The sequence below is a fragment of the Agelaius phoeniceus genome, chromosome 1 (assembly GCF_051311805.1).
Source record: "Agelaius phoeniceus isolate bAgePho1 chromosome 1, bAgePho1.hap1, whole genome shotgun sequence".
Taxonomy (NCBI): Eukaryota; Metazoa; Chordata; class Aves; order Passeriformes; family Icteridae; genus Agelaius; species Agelaius phoeniceus.
Genome location: NC_135265.1, coordinates 7,544,890 through 7,571,364, shown reverse-complemented (window position 1 = coordinate 7,571,364; position 26,475 = coordinate 7,544,890). Strand labels below are relative to the sequence as shown.

Below are 26,475 nucleotides of genomic sequence, written 5' to 3'. Positions count from 1 at the left end.
TTACACAGATTCAGAAGTCAGTGTTGGACCTTGATCCTTCCAGCACAATGAAAGATATTCCTGAAATACCTTGGACAAAGGATTTCATGGCACAGTTTGCAGTTACAGAAAGGTGAAAGGACTTTCCTGCCTTCCAGGAGTAAGATGACAAAGAATGCATTAAACAGCAATGGAATAACTTCAATAAAATATTAGTTCTCTAGACATGTTGGCAGATTCTCTCTCTCCTGCACCCCAGACATACTCTGACAGGTTTTAGAAATACTGGATGCAAAATGTGGAAGGGATGCTTCATACAAAAGTCGTGGGACACAGCTCTTAGTTTTCTCATGTGTACAAAAAGATAAAGAATTATCCAGAGTTCCAGAGTTACCCAGCTGAATTTTGGCTCTTGACTCAGGGCATGACGTTGAGAATGCAGGTGCCTCTGACTACAGTCTATGTCCCAGAATGGTCTGCCCTGAGCAGTTCAGCTATGGCCTTTCCAAAAGAGATCACACTGCAGCCTCCTGCCAAGGCAGAGCTCCTGTCCAACAGTGCAACCACTCCACTCCTTCCTCAGTGCCTCCTTCCTGCTGGCCAGACTCTGCCCCGGGTTCTCAATTCTCTCCAACTTCCTTTTCCTCCACACTTCAGGTGACTCCAAAGACCATGGGTTGTGTGTCTTCATTTGTAACTCCTGTACCCCCATTGCCCACCTATTTATTGACCCATCAACCTCATGTTTAAATTTGTTAAATATACAGCTATCCATTTAAACTGCAGCAATGCAGTCATAAACCACAAGCTATAAATCCCAAAAATGCATTACCTTGTTTCTTATTGTACTGGAAATTGAAACTGCAGTGAAGTCACCAGTCCATCCTCCATTAGGAATGACATGAGTGTTCTGCAACACTTTCCAGCACAAAAAAATCAATCCCCAAACACTGACACTGTTCAGGCCAAGGCTGGAAGCTCTGAGACAGGCTTGTGAAGAATGTTTCATATATTGGGTGGGGAGAATTGCTTTTGGGCAAGTCCATCAAACTCCACCAACTATAAAGAGAGCCTGGAGGGGACCAGACTTCCCCCTTAAATTTGTCAGCAAGGTTGGATGAACCCAAGCACACAACTCCCTGTAGCAAAGAGAACCAGGGTTTTGCATCAAGAGTAAAATGCTGCTGCTGTTAACCAAGCTGCCTGTTGGAAGTGGGAGAGGATTCTATCACATGGATATGATTGAAAGGGTTACTGCCAAAAATCATGCAAATGCTAGAAAATATTCAAGAAATAGGGCATAAACAGGACTCAGGACCTGATAAAGTGCTAGCCAAACACCAACCAGGCCCAAGGAAAATGAAAAAGTTGTAAAATTCTGGATAAAGTGCCTTGTAGTAAGGGAAAAAAATTACCACAAAATAAAACAAAATTACTACAAAATAAAACAAAAACATGCAATTCTACCTAGGATATTCTTTATCAAAATGTCAGAGAGTTCATATTTCTTTTTGAATTTAAAAAATAAATAAGGAGTAAACCTCTGTGTTGTGTGTGTAAAGTATGATTATTATAAAAGTAATACAATATTTTCATCAAGAATGGGCTCACATCGTGCAATGTGCTGTGTAAAAAAACAGAAAGAGCCTGTGCACCAGAAATCCCAAATTTCAGAGAGGAGACAGCTCACAGACATGAACAGACAGACAGGAGATGAACAGGGGAAGGAATGAAGGATGATAAGGAGGAAAAAGAAAAATAATTTGAAGGATGATAAAGGATGATAGTGAAATAGTTTCATAAATGTGTACATGGGGCTCCTCTCATGCAAAGGAAGAAAGTGAGTCCTTGTTTGAAGATGTATGTGGGTAAATGGCTCCCACACGTACAATCACATCTTGTGATGATGGCTCAAACTGCTCATTAGCTGTTTTTATTGCCCTTTTTCTTTTAATTCTTGCACACACAACAATAATACTGAAAGGCACTGAAGGATGCCAAGTCTGGACCTAGATACAGGTCTGCCCAACTTCTTCTACTGAAATTGCTCTCATTCCACTGTCACTTGTGCTGTCACTGGATGGGCGTTAGCTCAGCCTCCTTTGGGTCACCCCAATCCTCACACATCTGGGATCATTCCCCCAAGGAATCCTACCCTTCATAGCAACTCATGAAGCATTACTAATTACCTGCTCACCCTAAAATGAGCAAAACCTGCTAAAAACTACACACTTCCATTTAAGGTCTTAAGGGCATGAGTGACAGGCTGTATTCCAAAGGGTCCATAACCCTGACAGGCACAGCCAATGTTCACAGTAATAGCTGCTCCTCACCCCCAAAAGGAACCAACCTTTCCTTGCAGAAAGGATGCCCACAAGTTCAAAGAAAGAAGCAGACCCCTGATGCCCCACCACAATTTTGTTACCTCAGGAAGGCAGCACGGTCTAGGTGGCAGTTTCTTTGCTAGAAATTTCCCTGCTGGGCTGTTTTCCAGAAGTCTTAAGCAGGATGCCATAACTTCTTTATTTGTTAGTTACTCATAGCCCTTAAAATAACATTATATTGCTGTCTTGAAGAACAGAGAGAAACTGAAAGAGGGGAAAATATTGGTTCCCTGGGAAATGAAACTACTGAAGTCTTGTCTTCTGTGGCTCATGGAGAGATTCTCTGATGTCTAACAAGATATCAGCTCCTGCTGATGCTTCTTCCTTGGCTAGAGCATTCCATTGTCTCCTTTGTACAGTGCCTCCAGTATCTCCGTGAGTAAATCCATTCTGCAAGCTTTAATATGGTGGAGACACAAAAAGAGTCTCTCTCCTTTATGAAGCCATTGATTTTCATGAAGTTTGTCAGACCTTTCATCACATCTGGCTGATACTGGTTGGTTGAATCAAAAAAGCTGCTGGAGAGAAGCAGAAGCAATTGTGCACTCACACACATATTGTGGTCACATAACACCTCATTTTCCCAGAAAACCAGACTGGAGATCTTCCTCTCTGTACAGACCATTGAGAAACCACTTCCAAGAGAATGGAATTGTTCACACTGTACCACAGAGGAAAGTTCTCAGCACGTACTCTCTGCTAACTACGCTCAGTCGCTGCAGAATCCACCAGCTCCAGGCTCTGAATTAACATGCAGACCAGCAATACAAAAACCCAGTCTTTTCTGCAGTTTCTATTCATCAGTTCAAGCAGGGATGAATGTACTTTATTTTTCTCCCCAGATGGTTGGAAGCTGCAAAGTAATTTAGCAGCCTATGTTCTTCTGAAAAAATTATCATGCTTTTTCTTTCCTGGGTGACTTCTGCATCCCCTGCTGACTGGCTTAATGGTACTGAGAGATATGGAATGATATTGTTTTTATTATGTGCCTTTTTAAATTGCATTTTGACACACAGTCTATCCATTCATGGGTCTTTAAAGAAGAAGCTTTGCCCAACTGCCTGCAACATCTAAGTAACAGAATGGTTACCTTGAAAAGACTCTGAGAATAAGCCAAGGTGCCTTTGGGATGAGAGCACTCATTTTCAGTCTTTTCATTTTGCCATGCTCTAAAGAGCCCATGAAACTACTTACTGACTTGTGAGAGTCACTAAAACACTTCAGAAGAAGTTTTCCTCTGGATTTTAATCCTAGCTTGGAGCTATACAGAGAAATCTGGAAACTGTGTGATTTTAAGAAAGATACTTCTCTTTCCTAAGGCCTCTCAAATGCTGGCATTACCTGCCCCCTGTGCAGCCAGAAGCACTGGGCATGGCTGTGAGATTGGGCCCCTGAGAGATAAAAAAGGAAAGGGCCACATGTCTCTGTTAATAAACTAACCAGAGTCAAGAGCCACTTTTGGGCTCTGGCCCTGAGGCCTTTACAGATTTATGTTGTTAACAAAATCACCTGCATGATTTTGACCCTTGACAGCCACTGCTCCTCCAAGCAACTGCTGGGTGCATTGGGAATTACCACAGGTGCTGGCCATTGCCAAAAAGCAGAGTTCATCCTTTCTGAGGAGGCTCCAAAGCTCAGCAGTGGAGATGCAGGCAGCATATTCCAGATGGCTTCAGTGCCTCAGAGCTGTCCCAGACACACAGGGCAGCCCATCAGTCTCAGTGAGCAGCAGTGTGCAGGCTGTTCTGCATGGGGACACCATGGGGACATCACATACCCTCTTCCTGCTGCCTCCCTGTGAGCCCCAGGCATTGCAGGAGAGACCCCACTGAGGGAGCTCCGTGCTGGGGGTACCAGGGACACTCAATTCAGCCTCTAACACTCACTCCAAACGTGGTTTGTGGAAGTTAGAGGGTATTGGAAGAGTGCTCTCCCATGAGGAGTGCAGCCAGGAGAGGAACAAGTTGTGCTGCAGAGGCACAGGACTCCAGGCAGCTGCTGGCACCCAGACTTTGGGCCACAGCAGATAATTCAGTCTCCTGTTGACACAGGGCTAACAGACTTGGGCCAGAAGGGATCAGAACTCATTTAAGGTGATGGCCATCTTGCCTAGCACACTGGAGTCTTGAGGCAGGGCCATGCCACCCTGGTTCATGCCAGAACCCTCAGCTGGAGCAGGTAGCAGCATCCATGTTTCTCCAGAGCACAGATGAAATCTGTTCTGCACACTCAGAGGGACTTTTTCCTCTGCAGTTTATGATCAGCTGGAAAGAATTCCCTCCTGGCACAGAAAAACCTCCCACCACAAGAAGCAGTCAGGTGGATAAGACCTCCCCTCAAGAGTACATGCTGAGAACTTTCCTCTGTGGTACAGTGTGAACAATTCCATTCTCTTGGAAGTGGTTTCTCAATGGCCTGTACAGAGAGGAAGATTTCCAGTCTGGTTTTCAGGGAAAATGAGGTGTTATGTGACCACAATATGTGTGTGAATGCACAATTGCTTCTGCTTCTCTCCAGAGCACAGAAGAAATCTGTTCTTCTCACTCAGAGGGACTTTTTCCTCTGCAGTTTATGATCAGCTGGAAAGAATTCCCTCCTGGCACAGGAAAACCTCCCACCACAAGAAGCAGCCAGGTGTGTAAGACCTCCCCTAACAAGCTGTTTCAGGGTACCAAGCATAAGCACATCTCCTAAATATTCCTGAATATTCCAAGCTGCATCTCCCTGCCATTTCTTAGTCCAACAGCAGCAGCTAGAGGGACTTGGGTCTTCCCAGCCATCCACTGGCAAGAGCTCTCACTATAAAAATCCCCCAGGGAAAGGCAGGTGTGGCTGTGCTTGCACCCTCCAGGGAGGAGCTGCTGAGCAGAGCCAGTGCTCTGGAATTGAGGATCTATAAGCCTTTCCTCCACCTTCTGCCACTAATCTGCACTTTGCATCTCTGATTCCACGTTTTACACATTATCTGTTGTTTATTTTGGGGCATGATGAACAGTAGGGATGTCCAGCACACATCTCAAATACAAGGCTACTGTGATTCAAACACAAACCAATTCTCTGAGGCATCTCCTCAAAAGACACTGCATTTTTGCCTCTTTCTCTCCAAGTATCTTTTTTCCCTTTGGTTTATCTCTATTCCTGTTCATTTGCTTTAACCACAGAGGCCAGAATGAGATAAAGTTTGGGAAATGTTCTGGCATTATTTAAAGATTTATCCCTGCTGCAACAAATCCTTTCATGCTTCTGGTTGCTAATTACAAGCAAATACTTTGATAACTGTGGAAATCACTTAACTCTCCTTCCACCTTTCAAACACTGTGTCAAACTATGTATAAATACACATCTTAATCCAGTTTGATCACAACCTGAAATGAATCAGCTAAGAATAGGTTCTTGCTGCTTAACACATGAAAGTTGAAAACATTTGCTTACTATTTGGGACCCATTTCTATCTGAATTAATGAGCACAGTGCTATAAATACCTAATTTCCATGAATTTCAAATAATGTGGGAGCACATCTGGGATGGCAGTACTGGGGAAGAAGCATCTTTGCTTCTTTACTGTAGCAAATCAGTGACATTTCCATTTTAACTTGAGGCCCCAGTGACTTTTTCCTGCCAACTCTTGACACCCTCTGGAGAATTTGTAGCCAGTGACCACTTCTGCTGGGAGAAACAATAAAGAGCCTGGAAAAACCCCACAAACCCTAATCTGCTTAATTAACTGTGATAGAAGTAGTATTCACATGAACAAGTGAAAAAAGTGGAATTGAGCCTAGAAAAAAAATTCAGCACTGCTGCTAGAAAAGACATATTCATTGTAAGGAAGTATAATTCTCTCTGTATTAGGAGGCTTGACTTTTATCTGTAGTATATTATCTTTCTGAATGTTACTATGAATGTGCTGCCTTCTACAGTGTTTTTGTTTTATCTGACAGCTCATTCAGCTCCCTGATAGCAGGCTTTGCATTTTGAGTTTGAATATGCCTCTGCCACACTCCTACAGCTTTCCATCACGGGCAATAAATATATTTATTTCATTTTTGTCTTGAATTTTGTTTTGTGCAATTTTGTTTTCTCCAGACAGATGTGGCTACATTTGTGCTAAAAATCTATTGCCAGAAATGAAGGTCAGGAATGTAGAAGAATTCTGCTCAGACCAAGAGCTGAGATTGAGGATGGATGGAAGGATGGATGGAAGTATGGAAGGATGGATGGATGGATGGATGGATGGATGGATGGATGGATGGATGGATGGATGGATAAGTGTTAAGTCTCAAAACAGCAGTTCCTGTTGTCGATGTGGATTTTTCTTTTTTTCCTTTCAATGCAAAAGCAGACAATTGCCTCATTCCTCAGTCAAAGTAGTTTTAGGATCCTTGTGTTCTTTCACAAGATCTGGCAGAGGTTTTCCACTGAAATAGATTTCCACCAGGAAAAGTCTGATTGAGAAAACCAGCTCTGTTTATGCAATCATACCAATTTTGACAAAATTTTGGAGGAAAGATAAATTCTGACTTTTTATCAGCTCCACTCTCAGCAGTTGATTCAGGCACAAAAACCATGCAGAACTGAAACCTCATTCTTTATAGATTTTCACATATCCTGGCTCCTCACGTAAAAATTTGAATGAGCAAAATAAGAGCTGTATCCAATGACCCCATTAATGATTTCTGCATTCTGTGGTATGAGACTTCTCTCTCAATGTTGTGAGAATAAAAAACCCTCTCTGTGTTACTACTGCATTAAATTCCTGAGCATGGTGGGGCATGGGTGGCTTCCATACGTGCCAGTGTGCTTAGAGCAAGGGAAATGCTGCAAGAAAAACTTTGAGAATGGTCAGTGCCCTGCCTGCAAATACTTGAAGCAAAACTGTGCCAGCTCAGCCAGTCCTGAGTCACAGGCTGAGGCACTGCACTGTTACAGAGACACAGAGTCCTGCTCTTTCATTGGACATATTCATGCATGGGCAGCCTCTGGTACAAGTGCAAATGATGCAGTTCCTGATTCTTCCTGCAGCTTTCAAGCAGGTACTGAAATATTTCTATTGTGAATGACATCTACCTAAATCCATGAATAAAACATGCTTGAAACTAGTTCCTGCAAAAGGTGACTGAATACCCAGCCTTTGGTCCAAAAATTCCATCTGTGGAAACAAAGAGAACAGGTTTGGTTCAGAGAAAAAAGAGAAGGGGAAGGAAGGAAGGAAGGAAGGAAGGAAGGAAGGAAGGAAGGAAGGAAGGAAGGAAGGAAGGAAGGAAGGAAGGAAGGAAGGAAGGAAGGAAGGAAGGAAGGAAGGAAGGAAGGAAGGAAGGAAGGAAGGAAGGAAGGAAGGAAGGAAGGAAGGAAGGAAGGAAGGAAGGAAGGAAGGAAGGAAGGAAGGAAGGAAGGAAGGAAGGAAGGAAGGAAGGAAGGAAGGAAGGAAGGAAGGAAGGAAGGAAGGAAGGAAGGAAGGAAGGAAGGAAGGAAGGAAGGAAGGAAGGAAGGAAGGAAGGAAGGAAGGAAGGAAGGAAGGAAGGAAGGAAGGAAGGAAGGAAGGAAGGAAGGAAGGAAGGAAGGAAGGAAGGAAGGAAGGAAGGAAGGAAGGAAGGAAGGAAGGAAGGAAGGAAGGAAGGAAGGAAGGAAGGAAGGAAGGAAGGAAGGAAGGAAGGAAGGAAGGAAGGAAGGAAGGAAGGAAGGAAGGAAGGAAGGAAGGAAGGAAGGAAGGAAGGAAGGAAGGAAGGAAGGAAGGAAGGAAGGAAGGAAGGAAGGAAGGAAGGAAGGAAGGAAGGAACTCAGATTTTGCCAAAGAAATAATGTCTCCAGGTCCACAGTTCCTGAGCAAGTAACCTTCACAATTAACCACCACAAATCTCTGTAACTGACCTGCAAAGACATACTAATTAGTAAAGTGAGTAGAAGACAGAGTTTTTGTAATATCAGACATTTTCAAGGGAGAAAATACAAATAACAAAGGACAAATAGCAGAGATCAAAATTTCTTTAAGATGATGCAAGGAGAGCCTTGTCTGATTATCCATCCATCCATCCATCCGTACTGGAACCACAGTCAGGGTTACTCTTGGAAGCGAATTGGGAATCAGATCCCTGAATCTGTGAAATCTTAGATCTAAGTGAGGTGAAGGTTTGACCATGCACAAATAATCCCTTAGACATAAACCATTGACCAAGCCTGAGACTAAGTCTGGATCTAGCTGCACCTAAACCCAGCTCTGAGGAGGAGTTTAGAATTCAAGAGGTTCTCTTCTGAATCTCATGGCTTAACAGGAGGGTCTCCCTGACAGTTTTGTTTAACTCTACCCTCTTGCAGGAAATAATCAAATGTACCTTGCCACTGAATTTGTACAATTAAACTTCATAAAATTTTCAGTTTATAGCAATAAACATATTGCTGCTTCTCTCTTGTGAGGGAAGCACAGTGTTAATAGAAGGAACCAAGTTCCTCATCTTGGGTTGCAGCCAGGAAGCTGCTTAGGACCCAGGATCAAACCCTGGTGCCCTCAGCCCAGTCTGCTGCAGTGGGAGACTTTAGGCTCTGCCTGTTAACCACATTTTCAAAGACTGATCTTCAGTTCACATCTCCTGATTTTCTTGTCTGAACTGTACAGCACCAGTTAATTGCCTCTGTCTGAAGTAGCCTCCTTAGCATATAAAGTTTCTCCATATCTTTTTTCTTTTTCTTTCTGCAGTGCACTGTGAAAGGAACTTTTAAATAGAATAACAGAAGGAACTGAAAACAAGGAGCATTTTCAGATGGGAAAGAGCAGATTAAATGAATGCCATGGTAAATTAAAAAAAAAAAAGTCTAATTAGATAATTCCACTCTTAAAAAAAATCATTGTATATCTTTTGGTTAGGATTTTTAAGAAGCAATTTGTAGATATCTAACTTTGCTAAATAAGTGGCCTCATTCTGCTTCTGTTGGGTGCTAAAGCCTTTCTAGAAGCAGTCCTCTCACAAAGAATCTCAGGTTTGAAACAAAAACCCCCTCAGATGCCAAGACAGCAGTCAATGGTGCAAATATTAGCTGTTCAACCTGCCAAAGAGAGGCCAAGATCTGAGTTGACAACTGAAGAGAATAAAAAAAGGATAGATTGACATTGGTTCTCATCTTAAAAACCTGGAAACCCACCACAAGTGCTAAACAGATCAGCACAAACTGAAATTAAACTACAGCACAGCCCAAAAATCAAGGGACAGGCAAAAATGGAAGAGTCAGGACCAACAATGTTTATTTTCCCTAGAGGAAAAAAAAAACTATGTAATTCCCCCATAACACAACAACTATTATAGAATTTAAAGAAGAGAAAGGCACAGATTTCAGTATGCAGCCTATTATTACATCTGAGGTTCATTACAAAATAATTAATGTGCTGCTGCCAAAAGATAAACCAAATTGCACAGAACAGTCCTGATTCTTAGCCAGGCTTAAGACCTGTTCAGAGCAGAGAGAAGGAGCCTTTAAAGCAGCACAAAGGTGGACAGAGTGATAAATAATGCATGGCAGGAAGCAGCCTCTACTTGCCACTGGCACGTGAGGATCTCTTGGCTTGATTCCCTGGAAAATGGGGTGTCACAGACACATTTTATGAAAAATCCTTTGCTAGGATTTTTTTTCTCCTGAGAAGCTGAGAAGCCTCAGAGGAAAAGAAAAACAATAATTATCTGCTGCTGTGCAATGCAACAGGTGCATCTTTGATTGGTCTCATGTGGTTGTTTTGAACTAATGGCCAATCACAGTCCAGCTGTCTCAGACTCTCTGGTCAGTCACAAGACTTTACTGTCATTCCATTTCTTTCCTTTCAAGCCTTCTGATGAAATCCTTCCTTCTATTCTTTAGTATAGTTTTAGTATATCATTTTCTTTTAATATAATATATATCATAAAATAAATCAGCCTTCTGAAACATGGAGTCAAGATTCTCATCTCTCCCCTCGTCCTGGGACCCTGTGAACACCACCACAATGGGGTCTCCATCACTGGGGTGCTGTGAAAGGGAAAGGGCTGAGGGATTTTATTCAGCTGGAAAGGTGTGGATGTGCCCTGGATGGTGCCCTGTGCCATGAGGGCTTTGCAATGTTCAGCAGCCACCCAGAGAGTAAAGGAGCCCTGCTGAAAGCAGCTGTACTGCCACAAAAATACAGCCCTGCAACTCCTCTTTGGCCTCGAGGTTTGACTCAAATGTGAGGGGATAAAAAGGAGTTGCTTTCTGCTGGGAGGAGCATGTCAGAGTTCAGTTCCCTGTGTTCCAGCACAGCTCAGACATTTCAGCAGGGGGACAGTGTTGGCCAGCTGGCCCATCACTGCTCTTTGCCTGTTGCAGAATTTCTTGGGATGCTGGAAGCTCCTGCCTGCTTGAACAGCCTTACAGCCGCCTCTGTGGGTGCCTCCTGTGCTTTCCACAATTTGGCTGTACCCAAAATTCAATGTCAAAATACGCTTTAATTGCTCATATAACACTCAAATTTTCTTCTGAAACTTTGCTGTCAAGCACAGGCCATGACTATGACCTTAAACTGGCAGCCAGCTATTGCTGGCTATCAATCCTTGAGCCAAACCTGTGCTCAAGTGAAGATGATGCACACCAAGAGCCCAGCACCGCAGCCTCCTTGTTCTGGATCAATAAAACATGCTCCTCGTTCCTAAAGAGTGTGATTTTCTCAGTCTGATCTTTCTCTCATCTTTATTTGATGGAAGAGGCAGCTTTGTAGAAGCACTGTGCCTGGTTAGACAGCAAAAGTTTTTAATGGTTTCTATCACTGCTCTAAAAATCTAAAATTCACCTCAGGCCACAGCAAAGAAGGAGGATACAAGTCAGCTTACAGAAAATTAAGCATGAATGTATTCAAAAAACTTCCACTGCCCTTTTTCCTTCATGTAATGAAAGAATTGGGAAAGCAGGGATGTCACAAAGAGAAAAAAAATGCCAAAACCTCATGATCAAAGCATTTTAAAGAGCAGCAGAGCCATTGAGTGATTAGCAGAGCATGCATGAGTCCAAATGAACAAAAACCAGAGTTTGAGTGAGGAGACCTCAGAGCTCCATTCTAGAGAGGCATTTCTGCTTCCTCCCCACAAATTGTGCTGGGGAATGCAGATCCTTGTGTGCAAATGTACCAAGCAGCATTCAGCAAAAATCATGGCTTAAAACACTCAAGTCACTACAGAGCCCCCTGCTCCTGCTCTCTGCATGCAGCAAACATGGGAATAAAGCAAAGAAGGGAGATTCTCAGGGAGTTCTCTTCAGGGCTTTGCAAATTAGGGCGAATTAAATATCATAGAGGAGTTTTGCTCCTAGCCAAGTGAAGGATTTGTGTGTTTATACATATCATGGACATGTCATGCAGAAAGCCATCAGAACTGACCAGATGAAACAGGAAAATCCCCTCTGCAGGCTTGTGACCTTACAAATAATAAACAAATAGGAATATTCTGTATTTATCCCTCAGGAGTTCTGTGCACCTCCCAGTGCCTAAAGGGAGCCTACAGAAAAATTGTAGAGGAACTTTTTACAAGGGCATGCAGTGATAGGATAAGTGGTAATGTCTTTAAACTGAAAGAGGGCAGCTTCAGGTTAGATATTTGAAAGAAATTCTTTACTGTGAGCATGGTGAGGCACTGGAACAGGTCGCCCAGAGAGGTGGAAGATGGAAATAAAAAACCCTACAAAGGGCTCCCACCTCCCATGCAGGGGAAGACAATGCTAGGGACTACCAAATGTCATGTTTAAACACAAAAGTGAAGAATATCTTCCAAAATCCAGTCCCTGCTGTCTCTGTTTCTCAGATCCACTCTAAAACAGTAATATTAATCGAATGTAATTCATTCAATCCAATCTACAGCAAACAGTAATTATCTGTAGCAAATCTCCATAGAGGCTTTGAGGAGCTAAAACATTGCAGCAATGGAGCCCACAGACATATCCTAGCTGATTACTGTCTCTTTTATAGTCCTTATCTCCTCCCTTTTGAGGATAATGCACCTAAACCACAGTTCACTAAGTTCTGGTAGAGTTTTGAAAATTACTTTTTAATGTGTGCATGTGTCCCCTTAGGAATTGATGTTTTCCCCACAGATTTTACAAATTTTTCTGTCACTTGGCCATAAAGTTATTTTTAATGGAAATATATACCTTCTTTAAAAAGCACGACTAAATTAAATAACCCTCTAAATACAACAAGTCAGAGCTACCCACAAGAAAAAAAATATTAAATCAGCTCTATTTCCCCTGAAATAACCTTCCTGGCATTTGCCTCTCTCGGAGGTCTAAATATTTTATATCTTCTTTCCTAAATATTGAAGAACCAGGGTAGAACTAAATGCTAAGATTTAACAGTGGGTATAACAAGAGCTGTTGGCAGTGCTGAGACAGCCTGAATTTTCTTTACCATCAGCCACATGCTGAATTAAGCCCACTGAGGTTATGACAAGAGGACTGAGGGAAATGTCACCATGCTGGCATTTAACCACCTTAAGGGAGTGGAGAATGAGCCTTGCCTTTGGGCACTGAAGTAAATACCCCATCTCTAGTTCTTGGAGCAGTAAGGAGAGGGCAGAGAAAGCAGTGTATTTTTCAACCCAAGATCTCATCACTAATTAACTTTATTTAGAGCAAAATCTACAAAATAAGGCATGGCCTGAGCAACAAGTGACGAGCTAATGTTTATCAGGGCTCCCAAAGGAGCCAGCAGCCAGAGACACTGACATTGATATCATGCTCACAATTTCTGGCAAAGCATGATTTAACCTTGCCTGCTTTATCTACATCTGCCTTCTGCTCTACACAGAGATTCATAAATCTTCTGTGCACTGACATCAGCATTCTTGAAATCTTATTTGCCTATTCCAAGAGAACTGGTATCTTCAAATTCATGTGAGCATCCTTCTTCTGTTGGTCCAGACAACAGGTTGCCTCTCCAAGGATTCATCAAGATTGAAATGCAGACATCAATCTCAGTCAGATCAGAATAAACAAAGCTTTGCTAAAACCTGAATTTTAGGAATATAGACCCAGTCTTTATTTCCCAAGCTCTGACTGCTGTGCCTTGTATTTTTATAGATAAATCACTCTCAGCTTTGCTGATTACACTCTGGTATTCAGCCATCCATCTGGACACACAAGAAATGTCCTGGCTCTTGGGAAATGGCAGGCAAGGATTTAATACCATAATTCTACCCACACTGAAAACTGGTAACACTGTAGACCAGGCTGATGCTACAAGAGGGATGCAATCTGAGATTAGGATGTCTGCATTGGGGTGTTTATGTGAGTACCAGGTGTCTAAACTCCTGTTAGAGCCAACAGGGGTCTAGTCAAAGGAAATCAATGGAATACAAGCAGCAGCCAGCCCACAGCAGCCTTGCAGTGAGTTTCATCACTCCCTAGACACCACCTTGTCCCACTGACTATAATGGGAGCTTAGGTACTGCCCCTGTCCAGTTCCACTGACTAAATGAAGATATCTAGCATCATTTGAGACATCCCAGCACCTCCAAGACATTCTGTTGGTGCCAGCAGACACAACTCAGGAGCTGTGGGATGTTCATGTCCCCGTGCTACAGCAGCTGGAAGAATACATGGCATGCCTCACACATCACTAGTGCAGAAAATCCTGCTCCTGAGTTACATGTGAGCAGAAATAAATGTCTAAATATTGGTGCTTTAATCTTAAACTGAGTCCTATCCTTTAAGGATCACCTTACATTGGTTTTCCAATTAGTGCAGAGAGGGAATTTTAGTCTTTCTGAGGACTCATTCAAGTCCCTTGCAGCACTTTGGCATTTTTTCACCTCTGCAACAACACTAGCTATAAACATTTTATTTTCTTTTCCTTTTTTTTTTGTTTGTTGGTTTTATTAAATGAAATTAATAAATTTCATTTATAATGCTGTAGAGGTGCATAGGAGTGCTGTTACACCACACAGAGACACAGAGCCAAAATGTGAAGATTTGTTGATATTTACACATCAAAAAGGCAATTTCCCTCCAGTGATGTTCCAGAATACCCTTCTGACTCATCAAAAAATATCTCTTTTTTGGCAAAAACCATCAGCTGGACCCCATGGTGCTGTTGAAGAAGATCAGGCATGCTGGCTTTCAAATGATTCATGGGACAGAAGATACCTTTTCTACCACAGAATGTAAACATATACCTTTGCTCTGGTAACACATATATTTTATTACTTTATTGCAGTATTTGGGTGCATCTGTGCACATCAGCCTCTGCAAAGTACAGCTGCTTCTCAGATAAATAAAGTCAGTGTTCAGATGAGTGTTTCTACAGTCTTGGTTAAATTGCTAAGTCTAGAAACGACAATGGTAGGACCACAGTGACATTTGCTCCCTTTCCCTAACTCTTTTTAATTTCTATTTCCAAAGCATGAGAGTACAGAAATGACAATTTCCACTGAATAAAATATTGATTTTTTTTTCCTGAATGATGTCCATATCAAAATCCAAATCTAACAAATGCTAACAAAGAAATACGAAATGATCTTTCAAGAAAGAATAATTTATGGTAATGTCTCTACAAACTATAATTTAAAGTGCTATAGTCCTCATTTTTGTAAAATCACTAAAACTTTAAGCACCAGGAACTATCATTCTTCATTACTGATCTTCAATAAACCTTATGTTTTACACTGGAAAATCTTTAGGGGCAATTCTTCCATCAGCACACTAGAGATTTAGGGATGTTACTTTTGCTGGCATTACTGGAAGTTAGACATGGATATATTTCTTGTTCTTGAAGAAAACCAGGACAATGTCCCTCTCTTGCAGTTAGTCTGTATCAGCTGCCAATCAGAATTTCTCTGGTGAAAAATATATGTTGTAAAATAATGAATCTACAGCAGGAAAGAATGTGGGCAAGGTTAACTGTTGGAGGTCCCTGCTGTCAAAGACAGTTGTAGCATTTTGATCATAATGCTGTGATGGTGCACAGCATTGATCACTTTCCATTGAAATCATAAAAATCACTGAAGTTTTCTAAGAATAAAAAAGGATAAAAGAGGAAAAAAAACCCACCACCAAATTCCTGCCATAACTAAAGATTTTGAGGGTTCATAAACAACTTCTTTCCTCCCTTCTTCCTTGGCTAATACCTTTGTCACTTCCACTGTGATCATGCATGGGTAGAAATTCTCAATGCAGCTTCTGAATGGCAGCTTGAAGTACCTTCCTAAGAGCCACCACTGCCTTTTCAGTGGCCCATTAAAGATGTCTGTGTTTCAGTCCACATCAGCCTTTCAGTGCCCCTGAGCTGGAAAAAACAGCAAGGCTGTTTATTTTTTGTGCTACAAATGCCCTGTACAGGCAAAATATACACAGATTAACAACGACAGCAAAAAAACCAAAAAAAAATACAGGGAAATTTCCCTTATCAATTAATGTAAAGGAAAACCAGCTGGTTTTATTCACCAAAAGTAAATTAATTTCTTTGTAAAATGGACTATTCAGTGCCCTTCCCTGCCATAAAAAATCCACTCAAAACAGTAGGAGCAGAGCAGGAATAGGAGGAAAGCAGGAATGAACCCTAAATGAGAGAGTGAAAGATACAGACACGACACAGATATGTTCTGTTATATTGCTTCAGCCTTAGGGAATTCTAACAATATCGAGATAACTCAGGTGATTAAATTTGGAACAAGTCAGAAAATGTGATGGTACAGAGCATGCAGAGATCAGGACCTGGGAAATTGAAGGATAGCCCTGAGCTGCTGGAGGAGAGATCTGTAACAGTAAAAAGTGGCTAAAACTGGAGTAAATGACTGAAAAACCTCAGTGGTCTCTGCTGGCAGATTAACTGTGCAGTGGGTGGCCAGACAAGAGGAGTGGAAGTGAGGCAGCACAGTGTGGCAAGGGAAATGTGTTCCACTGCTGCTCCCAGAGGGTTGCAGGTGTAACTCTGGTGTTTCCCAGGATAAAAGAAGCCCCATGACCCTCAGTGAGCTCACACAGATATCACTGTGTGATATCACAGCTGAGCACCAAGAATATAAAGAGAAGAATGAAGTTCTAAGCTTGAGGGATGACCATAAAGCAGTGAACAAATTTCAAATCCAAGTTCTTTGATGCAGGAAGCAGTATTCTGTATCTTGCTGTTCAATTGAATCCCAATATGCAACCAGCATTCCTAGAGAGTGCTGCAATAGAAATAACACTGATGTTAGTCCCTGTTGCTGGCCCTTTCCTGGGCTTGTAGCTATGAAAAACTCTCTGATCCTCCACTCAGGAGAAGCAGTTAAAGCAGTGGCAAAGGCTCTGTGTGAGGTCATTATCTAGCAAAGTCAGACTTGAATATAAAACTGCACTAAAAATCTGCAAACACTAGGATGGCTTGGATGCAAAGGGAAGGTCCAAGAAAAGTCAAAAGCCTAGAAGCATAAATTGATACATAAAAAAGGAAATTGAATTGTGTCTTTGCTGTCCTGAGTAGCAGTAAATTACCAGCAGCACACATCTGTCTGCCATAATTTCAGCTTCTTCCTAGCATTCCAATTTTGGATGCCATCTGCAAATAAGAAAATTTGCTGCTTTCAAAATGTTGATGTCCTGTCCATTTTTAATTTGCCAGCAGAGCTGAGAGGGGCCCAGTGCCCACCATCTTTGTCAGACCCCAAGCTTCTCCCTAGAGCTCTGACAAAGGACAAGCCCTGACTTTGCTGCAGTGTATTTTATTCTGTTTAGTTGAAGACATGACACCAAGGAGAGCTGTACACACTCTCTTTTTAAATTACCCAAGGTTTTATAATTTTAACAGCCCTCCTTTCAAGTGAGCTGAAAAATTGATGTGGTGCCTGCTTATCCTCCATGCACTCCACACCTGCAACAGAAATCAAGTCTTTAGGGTGCTCTTCCCTCCAAGGTTGTCTTTTGGAGCAAGGCTTGGATGACATGGAACACAGCCTGTGCAAACAACCATATCTCTGTCACTCCTCTCCCTTTTTTCCTTCATTCCAAGGAATGATTGGCACCAAAATTTGTTAGATTCTCAGATGTTAAGCAGAGTAACAAGGCCAAAAATAAAGATGGGAACCCCACTTAGTGAATACCAAGTTATCCTCCTCCACCAAAGAGCTCACAGACCATGCAAAGGAAGTGCTCATCCTTACTTTCACTAAAGAACTAAAGCATGGGCAGAACCTTTGTCCCAGTCTCAGTGAGGTGGAACTACTGTGTGGCATTCACATTCTCTGAAAAAAATCTCTTTTCCCAGGATTTTTCTCCTGGGAAGCTGAGAAGCCTGAAAGAAAAGGAAAAACAATTCTTATCTCATTTGCTTCTCCTGTGTTGTGCTCACATGTGGAATGTGTTTGGAGATTGTTTACCCACAGGTGATTGTTTCATTCTCATTCTGCTGGGAGTTGTTTTCACTCATTGGCCAATCAGGGCCAAGCTGTGTTGAGACTCTGGAAAGAGTCACGAGTTTTCATTATTATCTTTTTAGCCTTCTGTAAGTATCCTATCTGTATTCTTTATTATATTATAGTTTAGTATTCTTTAATGTAATATAGTATTATAAAATAATAAAATAGCCTTCTGAGAACATGGAGTCAGATTCATCATTCCTGCCTTCGTGGGGCATTCCCTGCAAATACAATACTACTGCTGACTTTTGTGAGTTCACATCAGATCACCAAGTCCATCCTACACTGGCAGGTTAAAAGCAGGTTAGAGAAGTTTTTCTTGATGGCAGCAGTGTCTGGCCTTGAGAATCAGCTATCACTAATGATAACATAGCAGTGTGAAAATGCAAACCCTAAAACACTCAGATATTACCCCCATGTAACTCAGGGCTTAATGCAGGAATCAGAACATTTCCTTCAAGTGTTTTAGCTAAACTTTTTTAATGTAAATGCCATGAAATGCAAATCATCCTTGACTGTACCTAGATTAATACTTCATAAATCAGTGCTACCTGATTATCAAACTATTTCACTGATAAAAAAAATAAAATAAAACAAAATCCCAGCATGTCAATCTGCTTATTTTAAAACCGGCATAAAACTCCCCAGTATAATGCAAAAATCATAAACCTCAAACTCTCCAGACTAGACACAGGCAAACAGCATGAAAATAAAGAAAAGCACTAAATAAATAAATGAATGAAACCAAATCACTTTCCTAGGTTTACTTAACAGTGCTGACATAGAAATAAGCCAAATACATTCTACTGAGCAAGAAATTGAGTTTGAAGATAATCCCTTTTCTTTTTTTTTTTTCTGTAGCCTAGAGGTCCTTTGTACTCCCATTGAAATCCTGGCCTCAAGTAATCCATACAGCATTCACAGCATGATATTATATCTATTTTATTGGGAAACACAATAATCAAAATGCTAAAATAAATCTTCTTCCTATTATTTGATTTAAGCATTGAAGTATTGAAGTGGCTAAGCTAATTTATTTTGATTATCAGCACCTTAGTCTTGGTATTATAAATTCACCCCACAATTTTGACAGAGCTTCCAGCTACCTAATGTCTGAAAATCTGATTTTGTTTAAGCGCATATCATGCTAAGATTTATTTTGGAAATTTCAATTAATCAGTTCTGGTCTATAAAAAGTTAATATAAAGTGGTTTGCTGTTAAATGACATTGGCACTCACATATTTGCTCTGTCCTACACCAGTTTAAAAGCCATTGCAGATTCCCAGTTATAGTGCACAGAGCTCTGGCTGCATTTTTAAAGCACCAACTGTTAGTTAATTTTGTTAGCATAAACACCCAATAAAACTTTATGGCGTGTTCAACTCTCATTAAAGATGAAAAACAGCAGCAGAGCAGCACCCACAAACAAACAGGGATGGTTCTGTCGCTGCTGATGCCCAGAACTCATCCAGATTCAGGTCTCAGGGCTTCCTGTGCCTGAGGACACTGCAGGGATGCAGAGCACAACATCCCACACACTGCTGGAAACCCCTGGAGCTCCACACAGCTCCTCCAGAAGGCTCCAGGCAAATATTTCATGGGGGAGGAACACTCTTTCTCCAGCCCCTAAAATAATAGCTGTTGTAAGCAAAGTACACCCTTGCTGGTTCATATTTGCTCACACAGCTCCTTTTGCTCCCCATCACCCAGAATATCCCAGACAGGATGCTCCATCAACACCAGGGCTAGAGGAACCTGCTGTTCCTCAGGGTGCATCCTGATTCCTGATTCCCTCCAGTCAGGGAAAGCACAACCCCTGGCAGGAGGTTTTCTGATCATTCAGGACATTTACAGTGTCAGCCTGGCCATCTCCCTTTGTCTTCCCATCCTTCAAAGAGTTGTTTGAGCCTTCCACTGAAATTTCTGGTCCTGACCCAGCATCATTCTTCTTGCCAAATTTCCTGTTAAGGGGACCTTTATGAGACAGCTGACACTCAGACAGTTGCAGGAAGAGCTCTAGGGAACATGGCTGGAATTAACTGCCAAAAGCCATCAGGTTTACAGGTGGAATTATAGAGAAGGCAGATTTCACTGTCTGAAATAATAGGAAGATCAAATCAAGAAGTTCCCACAGCTGTTACTCTTAAAATCCTTAGGGCTGCATGGGTTAAGGCAGTAAAATTTCTAAAATCATCTTTCCATTTACATCAGCAGAAGCAGAACTTCTGTCACTAAATTGAGTACCTGTACCAGATACTGTCCACTGAAAATTACAGTTTCCAAGAAAGTCAGAGACTGTAATAAAAAACCAGTTTCAAACACTTTGCCTTAAGTTCCTTGGCATGTCTTCTTGATTTAGAGTTCACCACTTGAAGTTTTGATGGGTTTTGCCTCTGCAGCATTGTGAAAGTTCCTCCCCAAGGATGTAGGAGATAGAGGATTTTCACAAATTGGTACAGGGGAAAGAGCTAAATCAACACAAGCTCCACAGCTTGTGCAAAATGAAACCTTGTTCCTTAAGGAGCCAAACTAATATCTGGGTCCCTAATGGACAGAGGACCCAAGTGTACAGTTTTCTCTCCCTTCTTTGCCCACAGGCTTTTCCTGCTGACACCTGTCCTGGGCAAGGGATTTCATGCTTCATAGAGAGGGATATGCTGGTGGGATCTGGGGAGCACATGCTGATGAGCTGCTGGCTCTTAAATGGACAATGATTAGTATTTTCTTATTTTCTGTGGCAGAAAAGCTCAACTTTAGTCTATCATCTCTACCTAGTCTGAAATTTTTTGGTGGTTTACTCCTGGTACTTCACTGCCTGCAAAACCAGAGTAATTCTCTCATTCTCCCAGATTTTTATTTCTTATTGTTAACTTAAACCATAAATACACTGAAGGCCAAGGCATTTCTGTCTGTGTGGGGTCACAGCATCCAGCAGGATGGGGCATTGATCTTGCCTGTTTCTTTCATGCAATGCTGTATTAGACCACTCTGAAGGGTTGATGTTTTGAGATGGAAGTGTAATTTCCAAGGGACTGCCCTCTGAGTAAGGCTGGATTTTGGAAATAGCTGACCAATCATTTTTTTAAAGCCCTGGCAGCTACATCCAGTCCTACTTTAATACTTATTAGGTGTGGAAGTCAGCCTTGAATTCCCACTAGAGCATTAAAATTAGGAAACTAAAAAATACACTGTTTAGCTGTGCCCATGCAGGGTAACTTACCACTCACAGTAAAACACAATGTGCAAGGAAAGCTGAACTTGTTTCTGCTTCAGCAATAATACAGAGGAGCCAGCACAGCTTCCTCATCTTAATTTTCTGCATCCAAGAGTCCTAGAAATGCTGTGCCTCTATTGCTTCCATAACTTTGGAAGTATTGAATCTCTCTGCAATTAAACCAGCATAAATAAGCAGTAATTCAATTGAAATCAGTGGAATTCATGTGAGGGGAATAGTTCATGTAAAAGAGAAGGTAATTAGATTTACCCAGTGTAGATGCAATAATCTCTTCTTAATCGTTTAAGGAATAAACTATAAAATCAAATTCCCTCATAATCTGTTAAAAGGACATCATGGACCTCTTGCCCACAGCTGTGCAATTGTTGCCCTGTCCCTTTAAACCAGGGCAGCCAGAACACCCTACATCTGTAATTTGTTTCTCTCAGAGGTTAAATTTGTTCCTTTCAAAACAATGAGAGAGAGCAGCCAGGAGTACAATGATAACTGCATTTTCAGTTCAGCTTAATTGAGTGTGCTTTCCTTTAACAAACACTTTACATTACTGCATTGAGTTGTTTTCATAACTGCATTCTTACATACCAATACTACTAATTAGGACAATTGTTTCTCCTTTAAAAGGAAAGAAAAAAAATAATTTGTCCAAATGATTTGCTGCTATTCTTGAGCATTCGTTACTGCTGATTAAAAGTGAGGTTACAGTTATTCAGGTGAATATTCTAACTTTGTTTCACCAAGCTTTTTTTAATGCTTACATAATTAAAGCTGAGAGAGGAAAGGTGGCTTTTAGTATTTGCTACATTCCAAAATGTCACATGTGTTGACACCAACAAAATCCATGATGGAAACAAGCCCCATTTGCTCAGGTTTAATGCAGATTTGTTTCCTCTTACCATACAGGGACTCTCATCACTGCTGTTGAGGCAGCAAAAAACACTTGACTCCCACCCACACATCAGGATTGGAATGAGAGAGAGGTTAAAGCCTGGCTGCACAAAATAAAGATAGAAATGCCTAATAAACACATAATCAACCCTCCAAGCACATAACCAGTTTGGGTATTCATCAATGGTGCCATAAGCTGCATATGAGGATGGCAAAGGAGCTGGACTGGCATCTCATGTGACAAGAGAAATTGGGTTTGGGTGACCTGATCCAGAGCAATGCACTGAGCTCCACACAAAACAGCTAAAACAGCTGCAATTGTTCAAAACTACACACAGGGAGAAGTCAGAAGAACTGAATAGCAGCAGGCTTGTGCCAAACATGTCCTAAGGTACTACTGAGGTTGCTGTACAGAGCTGGGGGTTTAGACCATGCCCTCCAAATTGTGCATGTCAGCCAATGGTTTGGCCAAAGGCATTTTCATCCAAAATAAAGAGACAGTGCATCCCCCTGTCCCCAGGAGACACTACACTGTGATTTTCCATCTTACCTACTCCAAAGAACAGCCCTGAACTCTGCTCTGCCCCTTCCCCAAAAGGAGAGATGGGAGGGCTCCTGCTGTGGAGCAGGATGGGGCTCCTGCTGTCTCCTGATGGGTACAACAGCCCCCAGAAGGATGGAAACTGGTGGATCTCTGAATCCTCAACACTTAAAAGGACAGCAGATCCACAAATCCTGCTCCACAGGACACCTCCTTTCTCACTGGGTGAGGATGGGGATGGTCCTTAGATGAAGGACCCCAAGTATAGTTGTTTCTAAAGAAAGTATCCAAATTATTTCTATAGATTTTCCTCCCTGAAGAATTTGGGAGCCCCAACAGGAAACCAAGTGCCTTCTCATAGTGTCTTCCTTGGTATTAAGAAATGAAGCTAAATTCACAATTTCTGTGTCCTGTATTGGCTGGTGTGGGGCTTTGGACTGCTGAATAAAAGCCAAAAGCCAGGAGCTGCAACATGTAGTGTTGAAAAAGCCTGAATCCCCATATGGACTTAGCCCTCATTAATTGCTTCAAGAAATCTGTTGAAATGTGGCAGCTTGGAGCTGACCCCCAAGTTCCTCTGGCAGGATGTGAGTGACTTTGCAGTGAAGTGCACTTCCTTTACCAGAGTTAAAAGCTGCTCCCAGCCCACACAAGAGAGGTGGGTGGGTTTTGTACACACTTGGGCTGTTCACCACCCCAACCACCCCAACACATCAGAAATCTTCCTGTGACACAGCTTTCCATTACAGCATTGGGGTGAATCCTCTTGCTTTCCTCCCACAAATTATCTTAGGGAAGGCAAAGGGATTAGTCACAGGCAGGAAAAAAGAGCATTAGAAGCTGTATGTACACAAACTATTTCTCAAAAATAGTTCTCTCTAGACAATAAATCAGTCCTTCAATAGCACTCACAAGTGGCTTAGAGCTTCTAGCTCTTGGTTAGAAACAGCTGAAAAACATTACATAGAAATGTTAAAAATATATACACCTTTTAGTGGGCATGCATTACTAGAGTTTGGAATGACAATCAAGCCCATCTACTTAAGGGCTTTAATTGTATCCCTCCTTTGAAAAGCTGCCTCTCTTGCTCACCACAACTGAGCACAGCTGTAAATCTTGCAGAAGAAATGTGAAGTCTAAGTGCCCATTGCCCAGCAAGAGTGGAAGCTCAGGAGAAGCCAGGAAGAAGAGTGACCTTACCTCACTGAGCTGGCATTAGAGCTAACACAACATAACAACTTTTCTGGGGGGGAGGAAAAAACCCCTAACATGTTGTTTCATCAGCTGTGCCAACAAAGTGATTTATGACAAATTATTTGCTCAACACACTCCCCCTTGCGAAGACCTCAGCCCTCACCCAGGGCTCCCGCTTTGCCTTCATAAACTTCCAGTTCTTCTGGAAGTTCCTTCTGTGCTCCTTCCTTCCTGCCATTCCCTCCCAATCTTTGCACAGCCTGTGATGGGCAAAGGACAGATGCTCTTGTAGCAAAAGCCATGTGGGACAGGCTGGGACAGATTTCTCCCTGCTTTTTCCTTTATTCAGCTATTAAATAATCCTTCTGTATTAAAAATTGATTTCCATGATACTTGTGGCAAACTGACACAAGATTACTCTTATTTTGTCAATTTTGGTTAAAATTGGCTGCAAGTTCAAAAGTTAGGAGATTAGGAAAGTCAGATAAATCCTGTTTGGGGTTCTGTTGTTTTATTTTTCATTGAGGTTTTGTTTGTTTGTTAGTTGTTCAGAAAAAAACTCAAACAAATGAAGCCCAGATATGAAACTTCAGCACCAGCATTTCTAATTTCTATGCTTTAGAAGTCAGAGTCACAAAAACTTGGCTATTCTGCCTCCTGTCTACTCCATCAGAAACCTCTTAATGATCAGTTACTTGATTTTTCAGCCCCATTTGATAAACTCTCATTTCAGAACTCTGCAAGGTTTCCTTGAAACTAAATCAGTCATGCATGAAGCTTTCTGTGTTTTAATTAAATCCTGAAATCATCAATCATTTCAATCTTCTGACTTGAAAAAAAAAGTATTTATTTCCAATGGAAAAAATATCTGGAATTTGAAAATGAGATGAAAATGCCTTCAAGGCAAATAAAAATGTATCAATTTTCATGTGCTAAGAATATACTCATTTGAGCCCCATCTCTTTCTTCTGCATTAAAGTATTAGGTCAGCAGCTTGATACAATAAATTATTACTGATATGCAATAACCTTAGCTGTTCGACCCAAAACTCAAAGAAAACCAGAAAGTGAAAAGGAAGGAGGCCCAACATTCAAAATTCAGGCAATATCCAGAGGACATTTAATTTAGGGCCTTTGAATTATGCAAAGAGCTTAGGTATGGGTTCAACTTCAAATATATGATTAGTCATGGAGCTAAGTAAATAATTTCAGCAGACTCATCTAATCTGTTTGTTTACTTCCACAGCCCTCATCATGTAGCATCTTTTAATATGCACATAGCCTTTATGATTAGTGGGTTTAATCCTAAAATACAATATGAAAAAAGGAGGAACAACTGTATTCACTTCACAGTAGGGGAGGTATGAAGTAAACCTGTGTGCCTAAGAGTTTGTAGGGTCGGGTCTACTCTAACTACACATGAAGTGTACAACCAGGTGAGCAGCAGCACCAGCATCTCAAACAACACCACAACACCAAGTCTAGAGGATGGAACAGGACACCAGTATTAAGAGATAAAATTTAAAAAAAAAAAGTTAGCACAGCACTATATGTGGTGAAAAGCAAATTTTGCATTTCTTTAAGGTGCATCCCATTAGGTATTATAGAATCATATCTCTCTACCAAATACCAGCCCCAAAAAGAACATGAAATCTTGGGGACGGTGGTGTGTCCACCCTAACAGAGAAACATAAACACAGAGAAACACTTCAAAGAGTTGCAGAAGAACAACATCAACAGAATTGTCTGTAAGAGGGCACAAGCATCTGACTTCACAGCAGTACTTTATGTTCACTCTGCAACATAAAGTAGTTGTGTAGATGTAAGGACCATGTCCATCACTACCTAAAAAATGTTAATACAAATTTGACCTGGATCAGGTACGAGCAGCCAGAATTTCTACTGAATTCAGCAGAGTGCCCAATGACATATTTTATCTCAGTTATTTATTTTTCAAGCTGGCTATGCAAACACACCATGGCAAGAAGTTAAAGCAGTGGCTAAAGCAGTACCAGGTCCCCCCTGGTTTCACTCCACAAACCCTTACCTCCAAAGCATTTTATCCCGTTTGGAGCAGGTGCACGAGTTCCGACCGTTCCAGCACTTGATGCTGAGAGGCCGCAGCACCCTGAATGCCCGGTCCAGCACCCACCCAGGTCTCAGCCCGAAGGGGTCACCCCTGTCCGGAGGAATGGAGCCATCCCTGCCCCAGCACCCCGCAGGGAGGCGGCGGGAGCCGGGCAGAGATGCTGAACTTGGCCAAGTGATGGGGGGCTAGCAGGGAGCGCAGGGATGCTTCCCGGGAGGGGAACACGCTCTCAGCAGTAGATTTGGGGACCGTGAGCCGAAAACGGGGCATCCCCGCCGCCCCAGCGAGCCCCGCTGCCCGCGATGCCGAGCCCGGCCGCTCTTACCTTGGAGCCCTTGCCGGAGCAGCGGACGTGGTTGCTCACCCCGGCCGTCTGGTTCATGCTGGGAACGGCGGGCGGGCTGCAAAGTTGGGCTTCGGGCACGACTCTCCGAGGAGCTTCGGATGGGGGATGGCAGCAGGGGCTGTGCCTGGAGCGGAATTGTCACCCCGTGCCGGGATTGTCACCCCGCGCCGGGATTGTCACCCCGCGCCGGGATTGTCACCCCGTGCCAGGATTGTCACCCTGCGCCGGGATTGTCACCCCGCGCCGGGATTGTCACCCTGTGCCGGGATTGTCACCCCGCGCCGGGATTGTCACCCCGCGCCGGGATTGTCACCCTGTGCCGGGATTGTCGCCCCGTGCCGGGATTGTCGCCCCGCACCGCGACTCTGCCCCCGTCCGCGGGATCTGCGCGCTGGCGGCGCTCCCGGCTTGGCGGCTCCGATACAAAACCCGGAGCACCCCCCGGCCCCGGCCC

The 26,475-nt window shown here is 42.4% G+C and overlaps 1 protein-coding gene across 1 annotated transcript in view; it reads right to left on the bottom strand.

Moving 5' to 3' along the window:
• Positions 1-26,190, bottom strand: part of DPP6 (dipeptidyl peptidase like 6) — a 570,302-nt gene extending 544,112 nt beyond the window's left edge. The window contains exon 1 of the mRNA XM_077190535.1: positions 26,001-26,190. Coding sequence (XP_077046650.1) covers positions 26,001-26,057 — 57 coding nt within the window. The 5' untranslated portion in view covers positions 26,058-26,190. The remainder of the gene's footprint in view (positions 1-26,000) is intronic.
• Positions 26,191-26,475: the final 285 nt, after the last annotated feature.